Source organism: Macrosteles quadrilineatus, unplaced genomic scaffold (genome assembly GCF_028750875.1).
Source record: "Macrosteles quadrilineatus isolate MER2022 unplaced genomic scaffold, UCM_ALF_1.0 Scaffold_8__2_contigs__length_117827958, whole genome shotgun sequence".
Lineage (NCBI taxonomy): Eukaryota > Metazoa > Arthropoda > Insecta > Hemiptera > Cicadellidae > Macrosteles > Macrosteles quadrilineatus.
The window spans coordinates 96,336,830-96,364,622 of NW_026542601.1; the positions used below are offsets into that span (position 1 = coordinate 96,336,830).

Here is a 27,793-nt window from a genome sequence, read left to right on the forward strand (position 1 = left end):
TCCGGACAAAGTCAATTTTAGTACTTTACATTATTTTCTCAGAGATTTGACTACCAACATGTTATTATTTATTTATAGGGTTGTTTCATTGGCCCAACACAAATTTTAAATAAGTAAAAATTTATCAAATATTCAAACCACCTTTTAACCGTAATCATGGTTCTTTTCACAGGGGGGTTCTGTTAATTTGAAATTTGATTGTTAACCTGTCCGTAATTTAATGGCAAATAATTGTATAAATAAAAAATTTGATGAGTCAAAAACTCATATTTCGTTTCACAATTCCACGAAGTGAAAACAAGTTTGTTCGATTGTATGAACAAACGATAACTCGTTGCTTGAAAACCCAAGTATTGTAGAACTAGTATTCCGATTTTACTTTAGTCACCCACGCGTTTTACAATAACTCTAACTCATAACCAGCCTAACATTTTAAGTAGTTATTCGTTTTTACCTCAAAGGCTGTCAAATGAATTAATGGCTTGGAATCATTTCACTTGACGCTTTTGGTTGCGTATGCCAAAATGACGAAAGTCTTTTTTTGTATCTCAACGAAAATAATCCAATAATAATCAAGAAATTAATTTAGCAAAACACTTATTGGCTTATGCTTAAATGGATAATCAAGGAATACATATAAATCTGCATTATTTTTATTTAAGGAAATTGATCGTTAAATGAAGAAGGCGGCGAAAAACTAATCACAAGGGTTAATTTTAATTGGTAACTAGGTCAGTTTTTTACACTTGTTTGTTTAATTTACAATTACAAGGTATACATTATTCCCAGTACTATACTATTGGTGACCATCCAAATTTCGGTTTGGTTAACTCAATTTTCAGAAAATAATCAATACTAAATAATTATTAACATGAAATCACATTCTCTAAACACAAATTATCACAATCTCAGTTTATAGTTCGCCATCCTCACACCAAGCTCAGCCAACCTTATACACCTTTGTCTCCAGACTCGTGTAGAGGGGCTCAGTCAGATGATGTTGGGGGGCTACATGGAGGTGCTGGGGGACTGGCGGCGGAAGTAGCTGTGCTGGGGGCCCACCAGGGGGGCCATAAACCTGGGCCCAGTCCCCCCCGAGATACCTGTAAACAAAAAAAAAACACTGTTAATTGTACTGAAAAACCAGATATGTAAATTTCCTGGGACATAGTCTTGTACAAATAAAATACGGTGAGAAAAATGCCGTATTGTCTTGAAGGATTATATTAGAATTGAAACGAAATAGTATATTACGTTACTAGTCCTGAAAATATGTGTTAACCGGACGAGTGTGGTCGTTCCCGTGCGAGACGAAGTCGAGTACGGGATTACCTTACGAGTTCGGTACACACATTTTGGACGAGTTACTTACGATAGTTTACGCCATACTACTAAATCCGTACGAATACGGATTTACGGATTACGGTTGGTGGTTATATTTCCACCAACTAAATGACTAAAAATCACTAATGTTTTTGTTTATAACAGTCATTGCCACATAAATACAGTATAATCAGCTGATTGGTGTCCGGTTAAAAGTCATTGCAGTACAGTAGTACGCAATGAAACCCCATTTGAATAAGCTGGTGGCAAACAGCTGTTTTCTGGACTAAGTCCTTGCGTGGGTTCTTCAAAATAATGTAGTGTGGCGTAAAATTATTTCTTTCGAAGCTAGGTAATCCCGCAATCGGAGTATCTCAGTAACCTGATCGTTAATAATATCTTGGCAGGAGCGGTCAGAGGGTCCCACACTATGAGGGGTAGAACCGGGACCCTCTGACCACCTTCGCTCAAATATTTAACGATCGACCCCTTGATCATCACGAGGGTTGGGGACTCTCTGTCCTACAACCGTATTTAAGAGATCATGTCACAAAAACATCCATACAATATGTCTTGTCTTGTACCGTGTAACCACTAAGCACGTTAGTACAGCGCTTTTATGCTGGCAAAAAGTGTAATATTCAGCAAAGCTCGGCCACCAGGTCTTTTGCTCACCTCGGGGAGGACTGGGAGCGGTCTTCATATGACGTGTTGAGGCGAGTAGCGCGGGTTGTCCTCGGGCTTCATGAGCAGATAGGCGACGGGCCGCTTGACGTCGGAGCCCGTGGGGCTGGGTGGAGTGTCCGAGGGGCAGCCACAGGGTACCAGGGAGGCCGGGGTGGAGGTGAGAGACGTTGGCCAGGAGGCGGCCGCCGCAGCCGCTGCGTGAGAGTACAGTGAGCTGCCGTAGAGGGCCTGGAGTGCTAGGTCCGCCGCCATCTTACCATCTGTAGGGAGTGGTATTACATTTTGAAATGTGTAATTCAAACATTTGTCATTAATAAAGTATAGCTATAACACTGAATACAAATTTCTGGAATTAGCTACCGAACGCGATAGCGTCTTAAACTCCTAAGCGAGACATCGCTGGTCCGAGACTGACCGGATGATGTCTGATCACTACTACATAATATCATACCGTAATGCTACTTATTTGAAAGAATATCACTGGACAGACCAGTGGTCTAATTTGACGAGTAGGTAATATTTTCTCAAAGTAGAAAGAAGAAAGTTAAAACATCTTAGACTACTTACCTGTGGGGACAGACTTGATTAGAATCCGCATTGTTTTTATGGAGAAACAGGACCATAACCTGAGTTTTTATTTTCAAATATAAAAAAACTATAGCTAGTCGATATGGGTGGCGAATACTAATCACCCGAAATTGACTTGATGCGTTATGTTTCCAAAATGTCCATACTCACTCCCAAGTTCCTCAGCGTGCATCTTGGCGGCGTGGTAGAAGGGGTAGTGGAACGGAGGGAAGAGCGTCCTCGGGAACTTGAGGTCCGCGTCCGGGGGCAGCAGAGGAGGCGGGGGAGGCAGCAGACTCCTCGGAAGTTGCCCAGGGTCCAGGGTGAAGCCGTTGTACTTGGATACCTCCTTCTTCTGAACCAGGGACTTGGGTTTCCGGCGGGGACGGTACTTATAGTCCGGGTGTTCCTTCATGTGAAGCGCTCTGGGGACACAGACAAACTAATTATTATCATTAGCATTATCATTATGAGATGGGAATGCCCCCTAGGTGCGTATTTTAACCCCAATATGAGTGTAGAATGTTGTGAGATGATCTGTCTAAAATCACTAGTTTCATCAGTCAGAATCATTTATTTAAAGTCAAATTAACACCTGTGTCCAGTTGCGAACCTTAAAAAGCTACTGACTTTTTTCTGGATCAAACCGGCGACCTTGTTTAACATCTAAACATGAACACACAATTATCATTAGCTTAGAATTTAGAATTAGAATTTGGATTGATTAGTGCTCATACATATTATTATTTTATTGGTCGTTAGGCGAGCACTTAAACCATTCAGCTACCCAGCCAGTCATGATTTTGAAATCCTAAAATGTAAAAAAATTAGTTTGTATTTTCTGCAACTTTTATACAAACCCAAACCTTTTCGTAAATAGCAAAGGGTAAAATAAGAAAATATCGGGGAAGAGTTTGGAATTGAAAACACAGCATTGAGGAAATTAAAGCAATTCAACGACTATCAACGATATTACCACATCAACAATTTTGCAAAAGGTAACAATTAAATAGTTTTTTCGTCATACTGCAGCAAAACAGCCGTTTTTAGTGCATGCGTTGCGTTTCTTAGGTATAGGTCGTCCGCTTAGAAAACGACCTCCTCCAGCATTGGCTTAGCATTAGCGCGCAGGTCGTTTTCTAGGGGATGCGGAATTCTATCCCCCGGAAAACTACCCCCCAGGTGAAACGTGACGTCACAAAACCTGCTAACTAACCAATATGGAAGCCGTGTCCGCGACTGGAATACTACCCCCCCTAGACAAATCACGGTATGTAATTTTAATTATAATTCAAGTAATTCCGTTGGATAATAGAAAAGGCATGTGGTGAATATAAAACAGATTTTCAAAATGTTACAGCAAGTTTGGTTGGTTAGGTTAGGTTAGATTAGAACTGTTTTACAACTAAATTTGAGTATCCGTGACTGGAAAACTGCCCCCCCCGGTCTCTGACGTCAATATGACGTAGGAACCTGCTTGGGGGGGTAGTTTTCCGGGGGGCAGTCTTCCGGCGACCCGTTTTCTAAGCGGCCGAACTATAGTTGCTTATTTGCATTAGCTCATTTTAGCTTATGTCGCTCATTTTCTGACCTCGGCTTTGCCTCGATCATGAACTTGAGCTCGGGTTGAAAAGAGTCGTTTTACGCCCTAGTGATGAAATAATATACTATTTACTCATCGTTTATACCATGATTATTTAGATCCTAAAACGTAGGTTGTTTTGTAAAAATATTTGCTATTTTGAGAAGAGAGAGTATTAAAAATAGTTCGGTATATAAGCATTTAATATAGTAAGTATTTAGCTCACTAAATGGACACATCGGTGATATTTAATAATAATCATCATAATAAAGAAAATGTAAAATATATAAGAAATGTTATTTAGTCAAAATATGATCAAATATCCTTTTGCAGCTTGACAAAATAACGCAAAAACGTCATCATATGAAAACACACGATCTATATACATGTCCTTTAGCCCTTGAATAGGATCTAAACACTTGTGTTAAGGTCAGCACCGGAAGTAGAGACAACAGGTTGTTGTGTTGGTACAATGAGATCCGCCAACAGTGACACTATCACAGCTGTTTTGGTCGACAACAATGGTTAGACGAACCGCCAATACCAACCTCGTTCTATTACACTTGTGTTCGAGTGTTAATTTGTATTGACAAGTTGCCAAGGAGTGGTTTGTGTTCTTGAAGATAATCGACGATTTTAAAGTATTCAAAAATTTGATTCAAGTTACTAAATGCAAAGTTTAAATAGTATTTAGTATTTTTCGTGTATATTATTCTTGTACGCTACGTTTTCATGTTCTAAAATTTCAGCCAAAAACATCTTTATCCAGTAGTATTATTTTCCTTTTTCTTAGTATCCATGAAGGTGGCATTTTTGTGTTTTACACTGTGATAAGGGGGCAGTCAGAAATTTTTTTTTACCTTCTATATTTTAGACAGTATTTTGAAATTAAAATGATTGAGGCAAATTTAATAGGGGTTTGAGGGTAAAGCAATGGCAATCAACTGACATGGTGAGTATCAACCTCAAACCTCCAATTGATGCAGCGACAAAATACATATCATAACAAATTCACGAGGCACTACAAGGTTCTATTTTTTTCATGATTAAGCGCAGCTGTAATTAAAGGACATCTTTTCACAACTTAATCAGCTGTTGTATAACATGTCACTCTCTTAGATTAGCCAACAAAAATTTAAATATATAAATATATATATGTATATATATTAAATAAATGCCTACTGTTTAACACGATGATACACGATGATCTATTTGAATGAATTGAGTTTACCTACATACGTAATGTGCAAAAATGCAAAAATAAATTTTTTTTTATTTTATCCCCTAGTGAAATTGTAAATATAAAAGCTCTAAGCGGCGTTTCGGCAACGTGAGCTATAAAAGCGGTTTTTGCATCGTATCTCAAAAGTAACCGTGTTTCAATAATGGAACGCTTTCATCATATCTATATGGTCTTTGTTCCGATGGTCGTAAAAACTCCGGCTTTATCACATTTATTATCACCATCCTCCAACGGTGGAGCGGATAAAACAAAACAAAACCTCGGCTCCGTGGTACATCGACGGATTTGTAACTGTAAAACTGTTATAGGGGAATATATTGAATTATGTAGAGAGTAAAGCATGATCACAATTATCCACGTTAAGTCGCATAATAGACATTTATCATCAAATTGAACTAACGAGCCATTTTGAAGCATGTTAGTAATTTGATTTTGATTGAACATCAATAATTGGAAATGAAAAACATTAAAACTAATATTTGCCGGTTCAAACGAAACTGTTTAAGCAGATTTGTAATAAAAAATTATTTGTGTCTAGTACGAAGACTCATAAATTTTTGTGTATTCTAACGACCAGAAGCAAGGCCACAGAGCTACTATCTTCTATCATAGGGATTTTAAAACAAATGGTAACTATTAAATACTTTTTGCTGAATACTTGATTTTACAAGGAAACCGCATTTGGAATTAGTCGAAAATTTAATCAAATGAATAAGCAATTGAAATAACTTTCGATTTATCACGGTGTACAGCCAAATAGCTTAAACCAAACCAACATCCGTTTGAAATCGTAAATTTATGCTTACATTGTTAACCCACCTAAACAATTAAACGCCACCGAGCAAAGCTTGGTCCCCTGTAACTGACATAGTGACATAATTTATTTCTTGAGATAATACAAAGAATTTATGTTAACAATTATTTTATGTCTCTAATCCTTCCTGAAATTTAATCCTGCATACACCGCGAACATGAATTATGCACCAACAAATACACTTTCCTGCCAAAATCTCATTCATCCTGTTGCTCACGCAAAGCTCGGTCCCCATACTCACCACCAGCAAATACCCATCCCTTGAACCTAGTTAGGGGTTGGAAGTCGAAAGGGCAAGGGGAGCAAGTGGCAGTGATTCATTTGTAGCCCCGATTTAGATAGTATTTATTTTCTCAGCGTGGCTCGCGCCTCTCGATTAGTTTTGAGTGCCCTGGGGCCCCCTCTCGTACCCCTCCCCCCTCTCAGAACAAACAGTGCTCTAATAAGCCATTCTCTATGGCTGACGTCATATTGGTCTTATCACAAGCCTATTGTCGTGATTTCTATTCTCCGTCGATAAATACAATATTGTCTTTTATTTCTTGTTTTCTTTTTCTTTGTGAAGTTATAGATTATGAGACACAATGGGAAGAAATATTACTACAGTATTTTTGATGTTACATGGATGAGATCATCTGGTGTGTCATATAGCTATCTATTATATGAGAGCTTTTTAGTTTAAAATCAAGATCATTAGGTAGTATAATTGTCATTTGTGTATGAATACATTACAATGTTCTTGTGATACGCTTGCTAACGATGATTAAGGTAAACCATTATATTCTTTTATAAATATAAAACTAATGTCCTTTTCCCCCTTGGTAACCGAATGTATATTACAAAGGATGATACCAGATGATAAACTTCATCTGTAATCAAATTAGGAAAATGCTAATCGTGATGTAATCTAAATTGAATATTCTATACAGCTAATGTAGATATAGATCTCTTCGCCCTAATGCAATTACTGTATCTAGTAAAAAGTCTCCTGCTGTAAAAAATACCAGCTTGGTTTCTTTTTAGCGAATTTCCCATATAGGGAATAAGCGATTATCGTAGTACTCATGGTAAGACCTGGACCCGGGACCCATTTAATTTTTTATTTTGAGGTCCCTAGAGGCCAAAAACACCATCCGTTCAAATTCATATATATATATATATATATATATATATATATATATGTCCGTTAGCGCGTAAAAATGGGGTTTTCCCATTTTCGACCCTAAAAACAAAAAATTTTGCAATTTCTTTCTAAACTATTTTGTAGAGCTTAAAAAAAACACAAAAATTTAGTATATTTAAGCGTTATAATGCGCCTAATGGTTACGGAGAAAATTCCAAAAAATTGTAAATTTAAAATTCCCATGTTATTCTTATGGAGTAAACTGTTGTAGTTTGCTCGTTTATTAACATATTTTGCCCAAATTTGGAAAATGTTTTTATTTCTTACCAACTATTAACATTTTACATAAAACACACTTTTACCCTCCCTGTTGCAGCAAACCTAAGTATGTGTTAAACTGATTCTATTTAAATAGGGAATAAATGTGATATTTTTAAGGAGACATTTTAGTCTAAATCCAATCAGGCAAATGGAAATTCGCTTAGTCTGCAGGTTTGCTGCGGCGGGGGTATTTACCTTCCCCGTAGCAGCCAACCTAAGCACTCGTTAAATCTAATGTTATTTAAATAGGGAATAAATATGTCTTTATTTATGGAAATATTTTAGTAAAAATGTAATCGGACAAGTTGAAATTCGCTTAGTCTGCAGGTTTGCTGCGGCGGGGGTATTGTCTTATCACAGATTACAGTATATACTTTTGAAATAGCACAGTTTCACATTTGAAGGGTAAAAAGTGTAATATTTTTATCACATTGTGATTAATTCTAATTTCTAATACTTTGTCAAAACTAGAAACTCGTGTAACGTATTAAGTTTGTTAAGGAAGTGGTTAATTAGAGGCTCTACTCCTTGGGTAATTGCCTAAGTTGGAGACTTAGGCAACTTAAGTGGTAAGGGGGAGTTTTGACTGGTGTCGTCACCGCATCTCTTCAACACCCACTATTAAGATATTTAAAACAATTTACATAACAAATAGTAAATTTGGTCATTGGTCTCAACGCACTATCACGCAAACTGCCTTCTGGCCGTATTTCTTCAGACTCTTCTTCTTCAGCTTGCCATTCTTCGAGGTTAGAATGATTTAATCCGATATCTCTGTGTTTAATATTAATCTTGTGGCAGGTTTTTACGGTCATAATAGTTTGTCAAACATTGTGCTTCAACAGGTATCACGGTGTTGCAGAGGTGAAGACAGTGGCACGTTTCAATCTTATTGAGGGTGTTATCACGAGATACAAGATGGTTGGGTAAACCAGAAACGCGACGATTTGTTTATTTTAGGTGGAATTGTGGAATTTTCCGCAGAACTATTTAGATTGTTGTGAGAAGTCGTTGCGTGTGGTCAGACTCTCAGTTTGAAAGTTGCAAACCTAAGATCTCTGTATAGCCATGTTCACACAGTACGTGATTAACTTCTTTATTTGTTTATATTGCTTTATTTCATAAATTCAGTAATAGTTATTTAAGCGTAATTTGTGACTGTGTTGGTACAAAGCTTTATTTTCAAGTCATCCCTCCATTGGCATATCCGGAATCCGGTTGGATGCATGATATCTGCTCTTCAAGTTGACACATCTCCTTATTGAAAACTCCAGTTGGTGGCTCGCATAATCTCCATCAAAATGTTCCAAATGGTTGCGCGTCTTATTTCTTTTTAACAATAACATTCCCAATTGGTACATGCAATTGGCGCATTTGATTGCGTATATCCAGTTTAGACGTCTTCTCTTCGTAGTGATGTCCAGTTGGTTGTACATATTCTCCTCATTAGTACACCTAGTTGGTTCCTCGTCTTCTCACCATCCACATATTCAGTTGGGTTCTCGTGTTCTCTCCATTCCCATATCCAGTTGGTTGTACGTATTATCTTCACTGTGACATCCAATTGGTTCTGAGCATTCTTTTCATTGGTTTGTCTAGCTGGTCTCTCGTCTTCTCTCCTTTCCCATATCCAGTTGGTTGTACGTATTATCTACACTGTGACATCCAATTGGTTCTGAGCATTCTTTTCATTGGTTTGTCTAGCTGGTCTCTCGTCTTCTCTCCTTTCCCATATCCAGTTGGTTGTACGTATTATCTACACTGTGACATCCAATTGGTTCTGAGCATTCTTTTCATTGGTTTATCTAGCTGGTCTCTCGTCTTCTCTCCTTTCCCATATCCAGTTGGTTGTACGTATTATCTTCACTGTGACATCCAATTGGTTCTGAGCATTCTCTTCATTGGTACATCTAGTTGGTCTCTCGTTTTCTCTCCGTTCATGTATTCAGTTGGTTGACACAGCCAATGTCCGGGGTATCGAAGGCGTGGGTGATGAGATAACAAAAGCCACGTTGAGACCTGAGATTAGAGGCCGATACTTGACTGATGTGTTTGTTCCTGGCCTGAGAACACGTGAGTGACGTGAGATGTTCAAACAACAGTATCAGTATGTGATACAACCGCAGGAATAGCCTTCACTGATAAGCGGTCTCAATAACTCGATCTTAAACAGTGTTGACCAATGTACTGAGTCTTGTAGGACGTGAATTGTTTGATGGTGTTTTGACAGGTTTCAGTTTATAACTCCATTTGGTCAGCAATGCATTTTGTGTATAAGTAGCTGAATACAAATTCAGGATGAATGAAGAATGGAATCAGATGACTTGTGTTGAGTTGTTACTGACTGAGATAAGTTGTTTCGTTTCTGTCCAGGACCATATATAAAATCACCTTTTGGTAACTTTTTCACTTACATGAATTTTGCATCGTCGAAAAGTATAATATCAGGATCGAACCGACGACCTTCACATTGAGGTGAACACATAATGAAGGCAAATTACTCTGCCACGAGTTCTAAGTCATTGCCACATGGGCGAACAGAGAGAAAATGAGATTCATGTAATAAAAAAATATAATTTATAATCTGTAATATCTGGGAGTATACTCTGTAGTATAATGTTATACATATATTTTATAACGACTATTTTACCACAAGTGTACAACATGAACATCGTGCATTAAATAACAACCAACTTTATGAACTGTGCAAACCAGAACAGGAGAGAGGAAGGAAGGAGAACGAGAGAGCGAGAAGGACAATAAGTGAGCGGTGTGAGCGGTGGCTGAGTTGATATCGAACTAAGCCTAACATAAACAGAAAACAGGGGATCGAACTGGCGGGATTAGACGAGTGTAAATCATCGGTTATCTGACCACTTGAACAAACATTCCAGAGCGAGAGTCTACTAGAGACAAGCTGAGTGTCCTGTGTTCTGTTGTGGTTAACTTTGTGTGGGCTTTGTGGGTTTCTTCCTGAAGTTTTGGGTTGTTCGAATAAGTGAAGATGTTCAATATCGTTTGGATCAATGGTTTCCAATTGTTATTGTTTTGATCTACAGGTATACATTTACAACAAGAATTTGAATCTACTTATAAAAGGCAAAGCCCTCACTGACTCACTGACTCACTGACACACTCATCACTAATTCTCCCACTTCCCATTTACGTAGGAGGCTGAAATTTGGTACACCGATTCTTTAGGCATTAAATAGGAAAACAAAGTTGTTTTTATTCTGATCGGACTCTCGGACTCCGCCCCAGTGGCTCTGGATTTTCCCATGTTAACTTTATGATTTTTCATATTTAAAAGGAATTAATGAATCTTATCAGCTGTTTCAATCAAACAAGATGGTTCTGTTCTATGATGTTCAATAGCATTAAAGTTACAAGGATTACCAACAGGGTGCAGCACTATTATTTTTTTTTTAAATTTATGATAACAGCTAATTTGCAACCAAAAGGTGAGTGAGCGTAGCGAACGAACTTCAACCTGAAGGCGAGTTAGCGTAGCGAACGAGCTTACCTGAAGGCAAGTGAGCGCAGCGAACGAGCTCCAACCTAAAGGTGAGTGAGCGTAGCGAACGAACTTCAACCAGGACGTGATTGAGCCATGCGAACGAGCTCATCTTGAAAATTAAGAAGTTAAACGTGGCAAGGCCCGCGGTTACAGCTAGTATCTTTATAAATGTTGTTAAAAAAAATTATGGGTTTTATAAGTAACGCCGGTATGAGAAGAACTATAGTCTTCAAGTGGGTCTGGTGATGGCTTGGTAATGAAGCGAATAATTTAAGTTACCATTTGACCGTTACTCGTCCTATTCTGCATGTCACCAATCAAATAATGCATTAGGTGCACCTCAACATGAAATTTAAAAATTTCACACAGAAATAAAAAGTCTATCCTATTAAAGCGCACCTCAGTCTCCCAAGTGACCGATGCCGAACCTCGAGTACAGTAGAAGGTGCGATGTCGTGAGGGGGGGGAGGAGAGGTGGCCGCAGAAATCAATGCCTCGAATGTCCCTTGTCTCCAATTTGTAGCGACTCCTCCTATCCGCTCGCGGGGGTGAAAAGTGATAAACAAAAAATCAATTTTGATTAAATCTAACGGCAGGGGCGCGGGGGGCGGGCGGGCGTATTGTTGGTAGAGCACACAACCGAGGCGTTTATAGTCCATAATATCTTCATCTAATCGTGAATAACCACTTCTATCCCCCCTCGAAGAAAATAGGGTCGCGCAGTAACAGGGGAGCGTTTAAAATCTGAGCCTAATCCTCTTTTGTTATCTGTGGGCCCCGCGCTCCAAATGAAGGCATGATTTGGCGCATTCACATTTAAATATGCACAATGGCGAGGTATATAACGGGACAAGGACTATCTCCAGCGTTCAGCCCGCGGATTATCTCCATTCTTCTTGTTATAATCACATTAGCCCCATTCATCCGCCGAGTCGGCCCCTTTGTCTGCGAGGACCTGTTTAATTTGCCGTGCCTTTCCGCCCCCCTCCATATATACCTTTGAAATATTGTTGCTCTTAATTGACCTTCTGTTTAAACGGTGGAAAAATTAATAGTGAAATGTGTTTTGAGAGGACTGGGGTCGACCCTAATGATTCCTTTATTGCGTAGCGGGTTTTTAACATTTGTTTTATTGAGAACATCCAAGAAATTAATATTAAGATAACGTGGTTGATTATACTTGACTTGTGAATACCAAAGTTATTTCTCATCTTACGTGAATGACGTTATGAATCATGCAAATACTGTAATCACTTATTTAGGCATTCAGAGATAAAAATTTTTGATGGTACATGTAAAATGTTAGTAGAATAAAGGGTTTGATCGATAATATAAAATTATACCAACACATTTCCTAATTTTTGCAAAATACTATCTGGGGACATTTGGTCCAAGTTTTAAAAATTTTAATTAATTATGAAGGGCTAGAGTTTTATGATTGATTGTACCTTTGGATAAAATCGTCCTTTGGAAGACATTAACAATATAGCATAGATGAAGTAATATAATAAACTCCGAAACTCCAGAGCCACTAGGGCCGAGCCCGAACGGATGTTTGAGGTAAGAATGCAACACGTTAATCGGGAATGTGAGCTATCATCACACCAAATTTCAGCCCAATCCTGCCAGTGTTTTTCGCGTTTACTTGTCACAAACATCCATCCATCCATCATACATCCAAACTTTCTCACTTATAATATTAGTAGGATATACACACAGTACAACGGGGTACAACGGACCAAACAACAGACAAAACAGAACAAGAAGACATTGTTGTCGACGCGAAGCTGTCAGTCGGCTGATTGAACAGCTTTGTGATAACATGACATCGTACTCTATGCTTCACTTTTAATGGACACCAGGTGACTCTCCTACTTCCGCCCAGCAACCACTTCCGCTTACATAGTGTCACAACTTTGTATTGATAAGGCACGCGCTGCTATCACACGTGATGATTGAGTCTAGACTTCGTTGGAAATGGTAAAAATGATGAGTAATCACGGATGATGGATATGTAGACAACGGATGATAAAAATAGAGGTTATCTTTGTAAAAATTGAGCTTATATTTAAGTTTGATGTCCGGCAACACCTAGAGATTTTTGGGAGTAGTAAAACTTTAGCAGGTAGTTTAATACTTTACCATGTTTTACGATATTGGAAGACAAAAGATTCTTAATTGTTGTAAATTAGGAAAAAAACAACAAAAAAGTAAATACCCCCGCCGCAGCAAACCTGCAGACTAAGCGAATTTCCATTTCCCTGAATGGATTTACACTAAAATGTCTCCTTAAAAATATCACATTTATTCCCTATTTAAATAGAATCAGTTTAAAACATACTTAGGTTTGCTGCAACAGGGAGGGTAAAAGTGTTTTTTATGTAAAATGTTAATAGTTAGTAAGAAATAAAAACATTTTCCAAATTTGGGCAAAATATGTTTATAAACAAGCAAACTACAACAGTTTACTTATTCTCCATAAGAATAACATAGGAATTTTAAATTTACAATTTTTTGGAATTTTCTCCGTAACCATTAGGCGCATTATAACGCTTCAATATACTAAATTATTTGTTTTTTTAAGCTCTACAATATAGTTTCGAAAGAAATTGCAAAATTGTATGTTTTTTGGGTCAAAAATGGGAAAAACCCATTTTTACCCCATAAAAGCCCCCATAAACCCCCGTTCCCATGGTCCGATCATGCTGGTTCGCGAACTCGTTCGAATAAACGTAGGTTTACACGTTTGTACCAAATTTCATCAAAATCGGATCATTTTTGCTCGAGTTATCGCGCTAACGGACATATATATATATATATATATATATATATATATATATATGAATTTGAACGGATGGTGTTTTTGACCTCTAGGGACCTCAAAACGAAAAAAAAAATCGGTCCCGGGTCCAGGTCTTACCGTGAGTACTACGGTAATAGCTTATTCCCTATATGGGAAATTCGCTAAAAACAAATGTACAGTGTAATCATGCCTCTCACCACAACAATTTTACCATTTCGAATGCTGATATACCCTCGAGACCCTTCACAATGTTAATCCACGTGAAGACACAAAACGTAGCCAACTTTTAGACATTCTGATTACATTAGTAGGAACTACAGGAACCAAAAACAAAAGTTTTCCACTGAATTTAGTTTTAAGCTATCCAACTCAGCTAATTTATTCTCGTTCCCTTTGGTTTGTCAAGTCTTTATTTTGTCTGTCTTTCTAATCATACGTTCTGATTAAAATCTCGTTATTTAACCACTTTCAAAATTCTTAAACATACAGCTCTTCATTTAACACTTTTAATGTACAGTACATCAACCACCAAATTTCTCCGCTTCCAGCTGTGATATTATTAGCTCAGACTCGATTCGACTGACAAAATTCGATTGAGTTGTTTAATAACAATAATTAACATTCACGCAATTCCGGAAAGGTGTTGCACTTCTAGTGCACTCAACAATTAATTATCATTAAATTCTATAAATGAACAGTGCGAACATTTTCTTTCCTTTTTGTGGTTAAATGACACCAAAACACATAGTAAACAATAAATCGTCCTCTACATAAAACTGGGTTTAACTAGTCCTATTAAACTAAAATTATTTTATTCTGATTTTCAAGTGTGATCTACGAGGATTATATTTAATACATGTATATAGAAGCTATTAAATATATATGTCATTTTGAAGTTTAGGTTTTAGTTCTTGAAATTTATCTCCGCTTGAGGTCTCTGTTGGGGTTTACGGACGTATTGAGTTTATTTTTAATTCAATTGGTGGCTTATTTAAGATAAACAGTTGGAAACCTTTATTTGTAAAAGCAATAAATACTACATGCTCTCTTAACATCACACTTTACAGTTTAAAATTAACTTTGAATTTATCTATGTAGTTAACAAATCACTTTTCCACCAATTAAATAGGCAGTAAAGAGCACTATTTTACATCTCCCCCCTAAAAATCTTATAATAAAATGCAACGACCAGATATCGCGGTGTTGTCAAATCCTGTATCAGAAAATATTTAGTTTATACTTAATTTTAACTATTTTAGTTTACTTGAAATTAGTATCTGTATACTTGAAAGTATTTGTTGGACAAATGGAATAAATTAACTGTATTGACGACTGAAAATAAGGGTATTCATTTTTACTACTAATTTTGCAAAATACCATTTATTTAGTAGTTACCTTTTTATTTTACAATACAAAAGGCTTGGCGACTATTTTGTAAACAGTTTCATTCTTAATAAAAATGAATCACATTAATAACCAACTTGTGTACATGTTGCTCGAAATCGAGCAATTGCAAAGTACAGGAGTTACATATAAACAAATGACTTGTTTAAAAACTAATAACAGTCACAATTTCCGATGATTTTAAAAGAGTCAACTAAAAGTTTATAAACTAATGGAAATACTCACAATTTACATAACAGTCCTATTCCAGTTTAAAGGGTTAATTTTTATTTTTCTAACTGCCCATGGACGGAAAAAGGTAAGCTTACAGTTTAAGTCAACGTAAAAAGGCTGTCAGCTTTTATAATGCACAATACCTAAGTTATTTAGCCAATTTGTAGACCAAAATTTAAGGTGTAGGACTTTAAACTCTACAGAACAGTGTTAGGCAAAAACTGGCAGAACTCTGAAATGGTGTTATTTATCATAGGCATACTCATATGCCAAATCCTTAAAATACAAATTCAATACAGTAATTAATAAATTATATATCATTAAACACAAACCAAAAAACTATACACATTTTTAATACAACATAGATAATTTACACATTGACTGTTTACAATTAACATATGTTCTTCTCCTCACTTTTAATTTTTGCTTCGCAACGGGAAAAATCTGTTTCATAATCAATGAAATAAATTTATAATAAATAATCTATCATCAAGTTTAAGATTAAATAAACCTACCACATACCTGTTTTATTTTTTTTATCCGCTGTCTGAAATTGTTAAATAGGCATTTGACAGTTCTGGTTGTTTACATTTAAATGTCAAAGCAAATGTAAACGTCGTGAATTTTCTCATGCTTCCATGGAGACCAATTATAAATATTCAATTTCTGACAACAGCTGAAGTTTCAAAACAATGATTGTTTCCCATGTTAATCTTATGGAGAAATACGAAGCTTTAAAGGGCCCCAGCGCCTCACTCTCTAATTATTTCCCTAAAAATAAAGTTTCCTGCACAACTTCACGTTACGCTCTTTCCAATGACACCAAAAACATGTCAATCGGTTCAGTAGTTTCGGAGGAGTAATTGTCACAAAAAACCTGCTTGCGTATTAAATAAGTATAGATTACTACAATAAAGAAGTATATATTTATGTTTATATTTATAAACAGTGGAAGTTGACCTTGGCGCAAAACTCGGCGCACCGGCGCGGCGAGAAAAGTCACCGGTAAAAAAACCCAAGTAAAAAAATCAAGTACACTGAACGTGCTCATTGATGTATTGTTGTCATTCAATTCCACTAACTTTCAATCAACTAATAGATATGTTTTCAATTAACCTGCTGTAAAAGGTAATAGAAAATTCATTTATATCTTTAAAAACTATGACGTTTTTCAATTTTTTTTTCATTAAAATCTCTCCTTCCACTTGACGTCTTTTAGCACAATATCACTATTGTTTGTTTATTGATTCAATTATTTCTCTTCTGAGGTAAAATATTCTGTCTAGTGAAAAAGTCCTAAAAACCTCCTCAAAAGGCATAATTGAAAGAGGTTAACAAATGAAATGTCTCATCATTAAGTTGCATCTTTTGTAACAAATAATACCAACAATACAGTGTTAATTGTACCACAAGCTGGATAACTGCACAATATCAATGAAACTATGTTCAAATTCTTTCTGTAAACAGCTGTTTGTGTATTATTTGTGATAATTACATGGCACCAATTAGCGCCATTGTTAGTTTATGTTTTGACATCTAAAAACTAATAATCTTTTTCACTCAAAACTATGTTTCAACTCGTGTTACTGAGTTTAGTTTTCGATTATTAATTCTTCGAATCGTTTTATTTTTTTACGATAACTGTCTCAAATGTTGAGTTGTTATAAAATATAAAATAAACCATACATATCATAGTTAATTAGAAGGTGAAATTAATTGCGAAATCAGACGATTCATCGTGTATCTGTAAAAACCCCTCTGGGTGAGATAATTCATATAATGAATGTGGATTTGTATAATTTCAATGCAATTTCATAGCCGGTCCCTACCGGAAGATTGCTTTACCAGCGTATGATTAATTTAACAATTTTGTATACATTAAATTGCTTACATATAATAGATAACCTATTATGTTCCCTGCAAACTTCGTACGCTCTACCTGCAGGGCATAATTTAACATTTTAGTTCAAAAACGAATGGTACATTGTAAATTTACATAGAACATCAGTTCCCTGAATACGTAGATAATACATAATCGCAAAGTCATAGTACAGTCTATAAATTTATAAATAACAAAGAAGAGAACAGTGCATTGATTCTCTATAATGTTTAATAACACAAGCGTGAATCTTTCAGCCACCTCGGAGGTCTTTGAAATCAGCTTGCCATCCAAAGACCACCGAACCGATAGTGACAAGAGGAGCTAATTGTAACCAAATATCAATCATCTGATCCTCAATGCATTCATTACCTTCTTTCTCTCTCTTCATTCTCACCTATCAGTCTTTATCCTCACACGGTGTCAGGTAAACATTGTGTTCGGCGCGAGCTGGCGCCCGTCCCGAACAATGATGACGTTTGTGTACTTCATTAATACTGCCGGTGTTCCAACACTCAACTTCATGGTGCTGCCCTTAGATACAATTTTTTTTCAAATAAGAAATGTACGAGACGTTACAGGATGTAAAGCCATTAGTATTCACTTACACGACAATTATAGTTTTAATCGTACCTTCGTACTGTACCGGCTCACCCCTTGAATGCTGGATACGTTCCACCATAGATAAAACATACTCCCTTCCACGCACAGATCTGTAGTCTATGTGGACGGGCAAACACAAGGTTTAAAGAGGCCGCCAACCTCTAAAAAAAATTCTCACTAGTGTACATGTTGCTTGAATTCAAGCAATTGCTAAGAATTACAGGCGTTATTTTAAAACGAATAACAGTCATAATTTCTGATTTTTTTAAAAGATTCGGCTCAAAGATTATGGAAACACTCAAAATGTACATAACAGATCGACGTCGATTCTTATGCATTTCGTAATACGCAAACTCCTCCTAGACGGCTGAAAATGTGGTTTTAAAGGTCTGAAATGATATCTCTGTGTTTTTTACCCCCTTTCACAAAAAAAATGAGTAGAAAATCTATCTACCACAAAATTTATCTCTACACAAATGTTGTCTTCACTTAAAATTGAAGTTAAAAATAATTATGAAGCTTGATGGACAAGGCCAATAAAAAAAACCTAAAAAAATTCATGAATGCATGAAATGATGTTGTAAATTGCATTGCCGTGGAAAGTAAAATAAAATATAATAAGATAAAATAACAATATAATGAACTCTGATGCCTCTGCGAACGCTAACTAGTATTTTTAAATTGCTAATCCAGGTCCTTAGGTTTCCGAGGCGATAGTAACCCCTTCTTTCTTTTAGTACAATTCACCGAGGTATATAAAGTTAAGCGCAATGCCTACATTTGAGCAAAGCCTTTCTACGGAGGTTCATACACGACCCGACAACCCGTCTATTGTAAGGCCAGTGTCCACCAAACTACTGTAGAGAGTGAATGTCCACAAGTACTGGGCGCCGAATGTTCAATAGTAAATGTTGAATGCCAGAAGGGCAGGTCTGCACAAAGCTGAATTCACACTCAAATTGGTGTTAATCCGCTCCATTCTGTTCGTAATGAGTCAGTGAATGCGCACAATCAGGCAGCGATTGCCGCGCATTTTTACCATTGTTGTGTTTTATTTCGCTACAATGCGCCAGGACAGTCCCTCAACCCTTTAGAAATTATTGACCTTTTGTGCCCATTCTGCAAGCCTACTTTGGCATGAGTGAATATGTATATTTCGTGTTCCACTTTCAACAGCAACTTGTTTCAAATATAACTTTAGCTTTATTATGTAAGACGTGTTTTATTTAACCTATAAAGAATATTAGTATATTCGATATTGTTTTTTCAATTAACCTTTTATGTTTATTATTATTATCATTCTGGTTTATTAAATTGCATTAAAGGTAATAATAATATTCAAAGTAAGATGTCAGAACATTTAGTAGTAGACTACTGATATGTTTTTTATAAATTATTTTTTTATTAGAATTAATTGCTGTTTATTGCACTGAGATATATTTATCGTAAATTGTTTCGCATTCTTTTACCTTATAAGGTTAAGCTTTTATAATTTTAAAATTAAAAATATTACGCAAGGGGCGAGATTTAAACCAGTGCTCTAAAAATATGTCCCTCAAGGCATCTATTTTGGTCTCTTCGTATTACTTTATAGTGAACTAGCTGTACCCGCGGGCTTTGCCCCGTTTTACTTCATAAGTGAGCTCATTCGCATGGCTCAATCACGTCCTGGTTTAGGTTGGAGCTCGTTCGCTGCGCTCACTTGTCTTCAGGTTAGCTCGTTTGCTACGCTAACTCACCTCCAGGTTGAAGTTCGTTCGCTACGCTCACTCACCTTTTGGTTGCAAATTAGATGTCTGTAGTCATAAATTTAAAAAAATAATAGTGTGCTGCACCCTGTTGGTAATCCTTGTAACTTAAATGCTAATTGTACATCATAGAACAGAACCAACTTGTTTAATTGAAACAGCTGTTAAGATTCATTAATTCCATTTAAATATGAGTACTCATAAGGTTAACATGGGAAACTCCAGAGCCACTGGGGCGGAGCCCGAGAGTCCGATCAGAATAAAAATAGCTTAGTTTTCCTATTTAATGCCTAAAGAATCAGTGTACCAAATTTCAGCTTCCTAGGTAAATGGGAAGTGGGAGAATTAGTGATGAGTGAGTTAGTGAGTCAGTGAGGGCTTTGCCTTTTATATATATAGATTCCAAAATCTATTACAATTGTTTTGTTTTAGACATTTTATTCTTGAAAACACAATTAATGTTTGCGGTGTTTACAAGTACCCGCACACCTCGATTACCTGGAGTGCCATTGACTACCATTAGTATTGAGTAGTAGACATCTCAATCCCATGTTAAATTTGTAACCACTTTCAGAATGAAAATTAACATCGTTGAATTTGGCCACTGAGAGAATTCATCGATGCAACAGCATTTCAGCTTTTAAACCAATCTGAATCTGAATCACGTAAATACCAAAGTGTCAAAAACTAAATAGGAAATTCTGCTGTTATAACACTCTGAGAACGACTGGGTTGAGCGTGCTCTTTTGTATAGAAAATTAGCAATACCTTTTGCAATAAATGTTTCGGACTAGTGCCTTTCGGAGTTATGACATTCGAACCAGTGCCTTTCGGACTTACGCCATTCGAATGGACTTGTGCCTGGCCATGTAATTTATTTCGGACCAGTGCCTTTCGGAGTTATGACTTTCGGACCACTGCCGCGCTCCCAAAGGTACGGCGGATCATCTCTATTACTGTACTTTTGACCTGTTCACCCATTGCAGGTGATTTAAAACCACTCTGGAAGAAACTTGAAACACTCTGGAACACACGAATGTTCCACGGAACAGTTATAGTGATTTTCCCGGACGCTCCGATAAGCCGTTCCATGGAGCGTTAATCCTTGGTGACAAAGTGATCGGTTTATCGTCATTTTTACACGGCAAGCGCCGCTTTGTCCATCGTTATTGTCCGTCCGTTCGCCCAAGATAACCGCTTATATCGAGCGATTCACCAAGTTTTCATTGCGAGAAACGATGCAGCTTTGAGTGTATACTGATAGGATTTCAAAGCTATTGTTAGATTTCTAGATGCTCCTGTTTTTTTATCAACAATCGTATAAAAATGAATTACAATAGCTGAAATGAATGTGTCGACTTCATAACGCTTTTATAATACACATTATCATTAACTTTGAACAGTGTAAGTTGACTTTTGATTTCATTGTAAAATGTGAAGCCTGATTTATGTATGTTTTATATTGGCGACGTTTAAGTAAGTATTCTTTTTGGGTAAATTTTAAGACTTTTGCTGTAAATTTTTGTAAAGACCAGACGACAAGCTGTTTTAAGGTAGATTTAACTGGTTTAAATTGTATGTTCAAAATAGGTCAAAAGGACAAAACATGGTTAACAACGAAACACCCTTCCGCATTAACCTGACGGAACTAACCTTAAATTGTGTTAGAAATAGACTGAAGGGTGATAAAAATACAAGGTAGCTCGTGACTTAGCAAAGTGCGCATATTCATAGAGGGTTTAAAACTCATCTCCAAATCATAACAAAATAAAAAATTCAATACTCTTTTACTCTTCAAAAAATACTCTAGCTGAATAAATTTACTATTTCAGAAAAACATCGCCGTATGAAACTACAAATAATGTGAATGTTTATTTGAAACAATTATCTCTATGTAAGACTACCATTTACTTTTTTTAATAGTCTATACCATAAATAGATTTAATTTACCTACCTCAATCAAGAACAGTTACTACGAACTATGGCAAAATTAAAATATTTAAAATTGAATTTTTACAATATCTCTTTAGTTTTTTACTATTTGCCTGTGGTTATAAATTGCAAGTATTCCTTATGTATGATAACATTGACATCCTTGGATTTTTTTGCATTGGAAGATAAAAAGGCCGTTCAAAAAAAAATTAACACAAGAAAATACAAAATGCGCCTACAATAAAAATACACACCTAAATAAAACAAAAACTAAGGAGTAATTGATAATTAAAAATATACATTTGATTTAACAGAGCATGTAATTAAGTATTTAACATTTTACCTTGGTACCTCAAACGGATTCAAATCGCTATGTCACAACGCATGTTGCCAATGTTGTCCGTATGCCAAATATAGCGTATGACCATGACGGATAATAATTTTTGAAAACAATTGTATTCTTATAAATTTCCCAATTTCTGGTTTTCTTCAACTCCTGTTCGACATGAACCCTTCCACGGCCTAGGGCCCTGGGCGGATCTGACGTCATCCTTATCGGCGATAACGCCTTTGTCGCCGCGCCGCGGACGTTGGCGGTATCTAGTTCAATCCCAGGTGTTGGCATTTCCTCGCCGATAGATTCCCAGAACCAAACCATCGACACTTGTAGCTCCAACACTCGGTTTACAATCATCTCCAGTGCAATGTGTTTGAATGCGGACCAACTGTTGGCTCGGTTTAAATCAAGCATTGGTTTGGTTTGGATTCAAACCGGTATATAAAAAACAGTATTTAAAATAATTACTTAATTTAATAAAAAAATTGATTAAATATAATCCAATTGGTCCATAATTGGTATTTAAGGCCAATTGTTACAAACCACTAGTATATTTTACAAACATTTTCTTAACATCATTATTAAATCATTGTTAAAACAATGCATCGCATTAATAGTTAACAATTATTTATGTATGTAAACAAAAATATTTTTAAAACATTTGTATTGTTGTAAGCAGCTTTTAAGTTTATCATAGATATTATGCTCTCTTAAGATGTTATATGATTTTGAGAAATTATTTATGATTTCCTTTTAAAAATATACATAAAAGATAAACGTTAAAATGAAATTCATGAAATGGGTTCTTTTTATGGGGGGGGGGGGGGGGTGTTTATACTTAATCGTAAAATAAAAAAAATAAACTTACACGTTTACTTTATGACTAGCTGTGTACCCGTTCTACGCACGGGGATCTTATAATATTCAGTTGAAACCTTCTTATATAACGAACAGCAGTTGGTTTGCATATTTTAAGATATGCTGGCCAAACTATTATACATAGCTTCATTTTATGTTGTTTTTTGTTGTTCCGGATCGGTATGACAATCAATAAAAGGTTAAATTACCTCTGTGTCTGCCGGTCGATCCTATAACGGTAGGCTTACTTTTATTTTTACTATCTGATCTCGTTTGCATGGCTCAATCACGTCCTGGTTGAAGTTCGTTCGCTACGCTCACTCACCTGTATGTTGGAGCTCGTTCGCTGCGCTCACTTTCCTTCAGGTTAGCTCGTTCGCTACGCTCACTTGCCTTCAGGTTAGCTCGTTCGCTACGCTCACTCGCCTCCAGGTTGCAAATTAGCTGTTGTCATAAATGTAAAAGAAATAATAGTGCTAGTGCTGCACCCTGTTGGTAATCCTTGTAACTTTAATGCTATTGAACATCACAGAACAGAACCAACTTGTTTAATTGAAACAGCTGTTAAGATTCAATAATTTCATTTCTCATAAGGTTAACATGGGCTTCCAGAAATTCCACGTCAAAAATCGACAAAAACTTGATTTTCAAGGGTTTACTGTTAAATATCTAACTGTCTCATATTCGATGAAATACGTCTAAAACCATCTCATATATGTATAGTATTTGGAAAATAAGTTTCAGGCGGGACAGTGCTATAGTTATTGAGGAGTAGTTGTAATAAAGTGCGTATTTTAGCGTTACCAAGAGAATGACAGATAGACAGACAGACAGACAGACAGACAGAAATTGAGATAAGGTTTGATTCGGTTTCTCTGACCTATGAAATGTAAAAATAACCAAAAAGTTCATTATTCTAAGCAATGTACAGACAAAACTCTAATTTTATTTATATAGATTTAAGTGTTAATTTCGGCGTTACTTAATAATGAATTAATTGTTATAAAAATAATTGTTTACTGAGGTAGATCAATATAATGAAATATAACTGGTTTGTATTCATATTAATCTGATCACTACTCAAATAGGTGTTAATAGATCGGGAACAGTATTAGTAATTCTTTTAGGATCATGCACACTCTATATTGAATCATTAAAGAATTATTTTTATCACGATCAAAAACTATGTAATACCTTTGACTATTAATGGACCTATACATTTCATCCCCAAGAGAATATTGTAACCAGTTTATTTGTTATTATCAAAATGGACGCAGTTTTGGCACCGACAGGTTGAGCTGATGTATTAGTGATTTCTGTCGAGTATGTCAGCTTTTTAACTAAGTCAAATCGATAGAATGACTGAAAGCTTACATAGCATCTTTTATTTCACATAAACATTCTCAATAACGATAAATAAGGTAGAAAATATAATTTTAGACACTAGGCCTATCATACTATCTGACTGGCTCATTTAATTATGTTCTTTATTAGTTAACAATTGTCAGCAACTAATCCATATCGATGGGATGTTTTTTTTTTACTTAATTTTGACGAAAACAATACTTTTTTGAAAGTAAAACGCACATTGTTTAATTTTTCAATCTTCTTTGAAACTAAGTTTACTCCTAACCGATTCATACTGAATGCTGAAATTGTTTACATTGATGCTAAAAGTAGCAGTAGATGGTATTTTAAAGTAATTTTTTCCTTTTCTCAGAATTTCATTTCACTCGGATCAAAGCTCGGTCACCAAGTGCTGTGTGGTAAAAGCTAACACTCCACACAGATGTTCTCTATTCAGCTGTTTCTTCTGAAGTGTCACCGTCAATTAATCGTTCATTGTTGCCACAACACGTATATCAACAATGCTTTGTTCCGATTGTTACTTTACAATTTGACAAATGTGTTTCGTCGCTTTTTCAATTGATCTGCTTTGTACCTTTTATTCACAGTGTGAATAGGAATTTACAGTTTTTGCACGTCTGAATTCATTATGTTAATTTGCGTAGGTGTTCGGAGTTTGGTGAATTTTTATTTAGGTAAGTCTTTTATTTAGGTAAGTCTATTATCGTAGTCTTTTCTGCTAAGACTTGCATTTGACTAAGTAGATTGACCAATTCATGAAATTTTCTACAAACACGCAAAATGAACACATGTGTGTATGACTTCATGAACCAGTCCGATGTGAATGTGGAACTATGGACTATGTGACAATGGATTATAATGGTCCAATTTAGATCAAAATAGAGTGTTTTTAAAAATGTTGACCATAATATTTGTGCTAACAATATTTTCCACCATTAAATTTCAGCATGAGCAAAATGTTTATGTAATACATACGATGTTACACAAAACGTTTGTATTAGCAACATTTGAAAAATCCGTATGGACATCTTTTGAGGGGCTTAATAATATCACAAATTAATCAGTACAATTAAAAGTATACGGTTTATTAATTACATGGTTATTTTCAAACGCAATTTAAAATACATCAGCCGTAGCAAACCTGCAGATTAAGCGAATTTCCATTTGACTGATTGGATTTACTCTAAAACATCTCTTTAAAAATATATCACATTTATTCCCTATTTGAATAGCAATCGTTTAACAAGTACTTAGGCTTGCTGCACCAGGGAGAGTAAAAAAGTGTTGTTTTTTTTGTGAAATTTTAATAAGTATGAAATAAATATAACTTTCAAAACTGATCAAAATATGTATATAATCAAGCAATGGGAATTTTAAATTTACAATTTTTTGGAAATTTCTCCATGATCTTTAGGCGCATAATAATGCTTTAATGTCCCATTAAAGCATTATTACTTCTATATAAAATGGCTTAGAAATAAATTGCAAAAATTTGATGTTTTTAGAGTTAAAAATGGGAGAACCCAATTTTTACTCCATAAAACCCCCCTAAACCCCCGTTCCTATAGTCCGATCATAATGGTTCGCGAACTCGTTCGAACAAATTATTTATAATTTATATATATAATTATATTATATGCATCTATTTGAACGGATGGTGTTTTTGGCCTCTAGGGACCTCGAAAAAGTAATTCTGTCCCGGGTCCAGGTCTTACTATGAGTACTACAGTAATAGCTTATTCCCTATAGTCTATGCGGAAATTCGCAAAAAATTTAGACCAGAATAATTGACACAATATAGTCATTAGTAAAATTATTGTCATGATTCAGTGAATTTTTATATGCGAATAAATAAGGTGTGCTCCACTACGCGCAGAACGTTCATATTTATTTATTCGTAAGCTGTAACCGATTTGCGCATTGTTTTCAATAACGCCTAACGGGGGTTTTATTTTTAGTAAAATATATACAATTGCTAAATATGCTATTAATGTAAATTGTTAGTGCTTCATTTCAATAAAAGTATAAGTTAAATTATTGTGTTAAGTCTAAGGGTAATGCTATATAATGTACCGTAACTTAATGATACATGATGTTATTTTCCCTTGTTTTATCTGTCCATTTTTTTGTATCTCCAATGATTTCAAAATTCTCGTTGAAACAAAATATTCAATAAGCTATACAATATATTCAATTATAGAACAATGCGATTGATTTTTTGCCTGTATTTCGAAGGTTTTTCTTGATTGATTTTGTAACAACTTAAACTCTTATTTAATTTTGATAATGCATCAAACGCAATCTATCATATCTCCCCTCCTCACATTAAACGCAAAAAGCGGTGTACTAAGTTTGAGCGAAGATAATTGTATGTATATTATAGTTTCTTGTTACAATGATGATATGTTACATTTTATTTGTTGACAAACTGTCTGCAGTTACCCCTGATTATGGTAAACCACACTTCGAAAACTACAGTTTTTCTTCGGATTTTATAAAACTGAAGACAGCGGATAGTCACCTGTAATTTTAAATTTTCTACAAGTTTATAAAACTCGATAAAGCAATGCAGTAAACTATCTATATTGCTCAATACGACAGTAGTCATACCTGAATCAACAGTTTCTTAAGCATTTTTCGTCTCGTCATTCCAAATGACCTTTAAATTACTTCTCCTATGTGGAAATGTATAGTAACAAATGTTTCATTCATATTGGCGTTGATACAGATTCTTTTCAAACAATATTGATTTCAGCTGCCTTCATTATGCTTTTTGTTTGTTGACATCAATTCTAATCATACTTGGATGTGTAAAAAGACACCTACGCATTCCCAAATGAAAATATGGAGGAAATTTTACAAATACCACTGTACGTATATTTAAGTATGGTCCAACTTTTTCGGCATTATTAAACCATAGGGTATCAATCTTTTTAACCAATTTCATGACCCTGAATTCACGAGTTCTGTAATTCGAGTATCCGCGCGTTCTGCAATCTATAAAAGTACTGTGAGAGCCATAACCACAGGAATCCCCTTATAGGAACACACGAAAAGCTGATTCCCAATCATGCAAACAATTTTTAAAACGGGGTAAAAATTATTTCAAACCCAAGGATTAAGTGCTAGTGACAAATCCTCCTCGTAGTCTGGTACATGTGTTTTTTTTCCAAACCAACATTTTTAAATCTAAAAAAGAATAAATTACATTACAAACACTCTAGTGCTTATTGCATTGGACTTGGACGATTCATTCGATTAATCATATGACTTATAAGCACTTGCCTACCTCAATCTCTTCGCCTCGTCTATGAACGGTCTCTTCTCCATCTCCGTCAACAACTTCCACTCGGCGCCCAATCTCTTGGAGATCTCCGAGTTGTGCATCTTGGGGTTTTCCTGGGCCATCTTCCTCCGTTGTCCTCTCGACCACACCATGAACGCGTTCATGGGTCGCTTGATATGTGGATG

At 35.7% G+C, this 27,793-nt stretch overlaps 1 protein-coding gene across 1 annotated transcript; it reads right to left on the minus strand.

Moving 5' to 3' along the window:
• Positions 1-341: 341 nt before the first annotated feature.
• On the minus strand, positions 342-27,793 carry LOC128999657 (transcription factor SOX-14-like). Its single transcript, XM_054426273.1, has 4 exons — positions 27,612-27,793; positions 2,749-3,002; positions 1,999-2,270; positions 342-1,103 (listed from the first exon to the last, which is right to left on the minus strand). The coding sequence occupies exons 1-3, from the start codon at positions 27,770-27,772 to the stop codon at positions 2,023-2,025; spliced, it is 663 nt and encodes a 220-aa protein (XP_054282248.1). The 5' UTR covers positions 27,773-27,793; the 3' UTR covers positions 342-1,103; positions 1,999-2,022.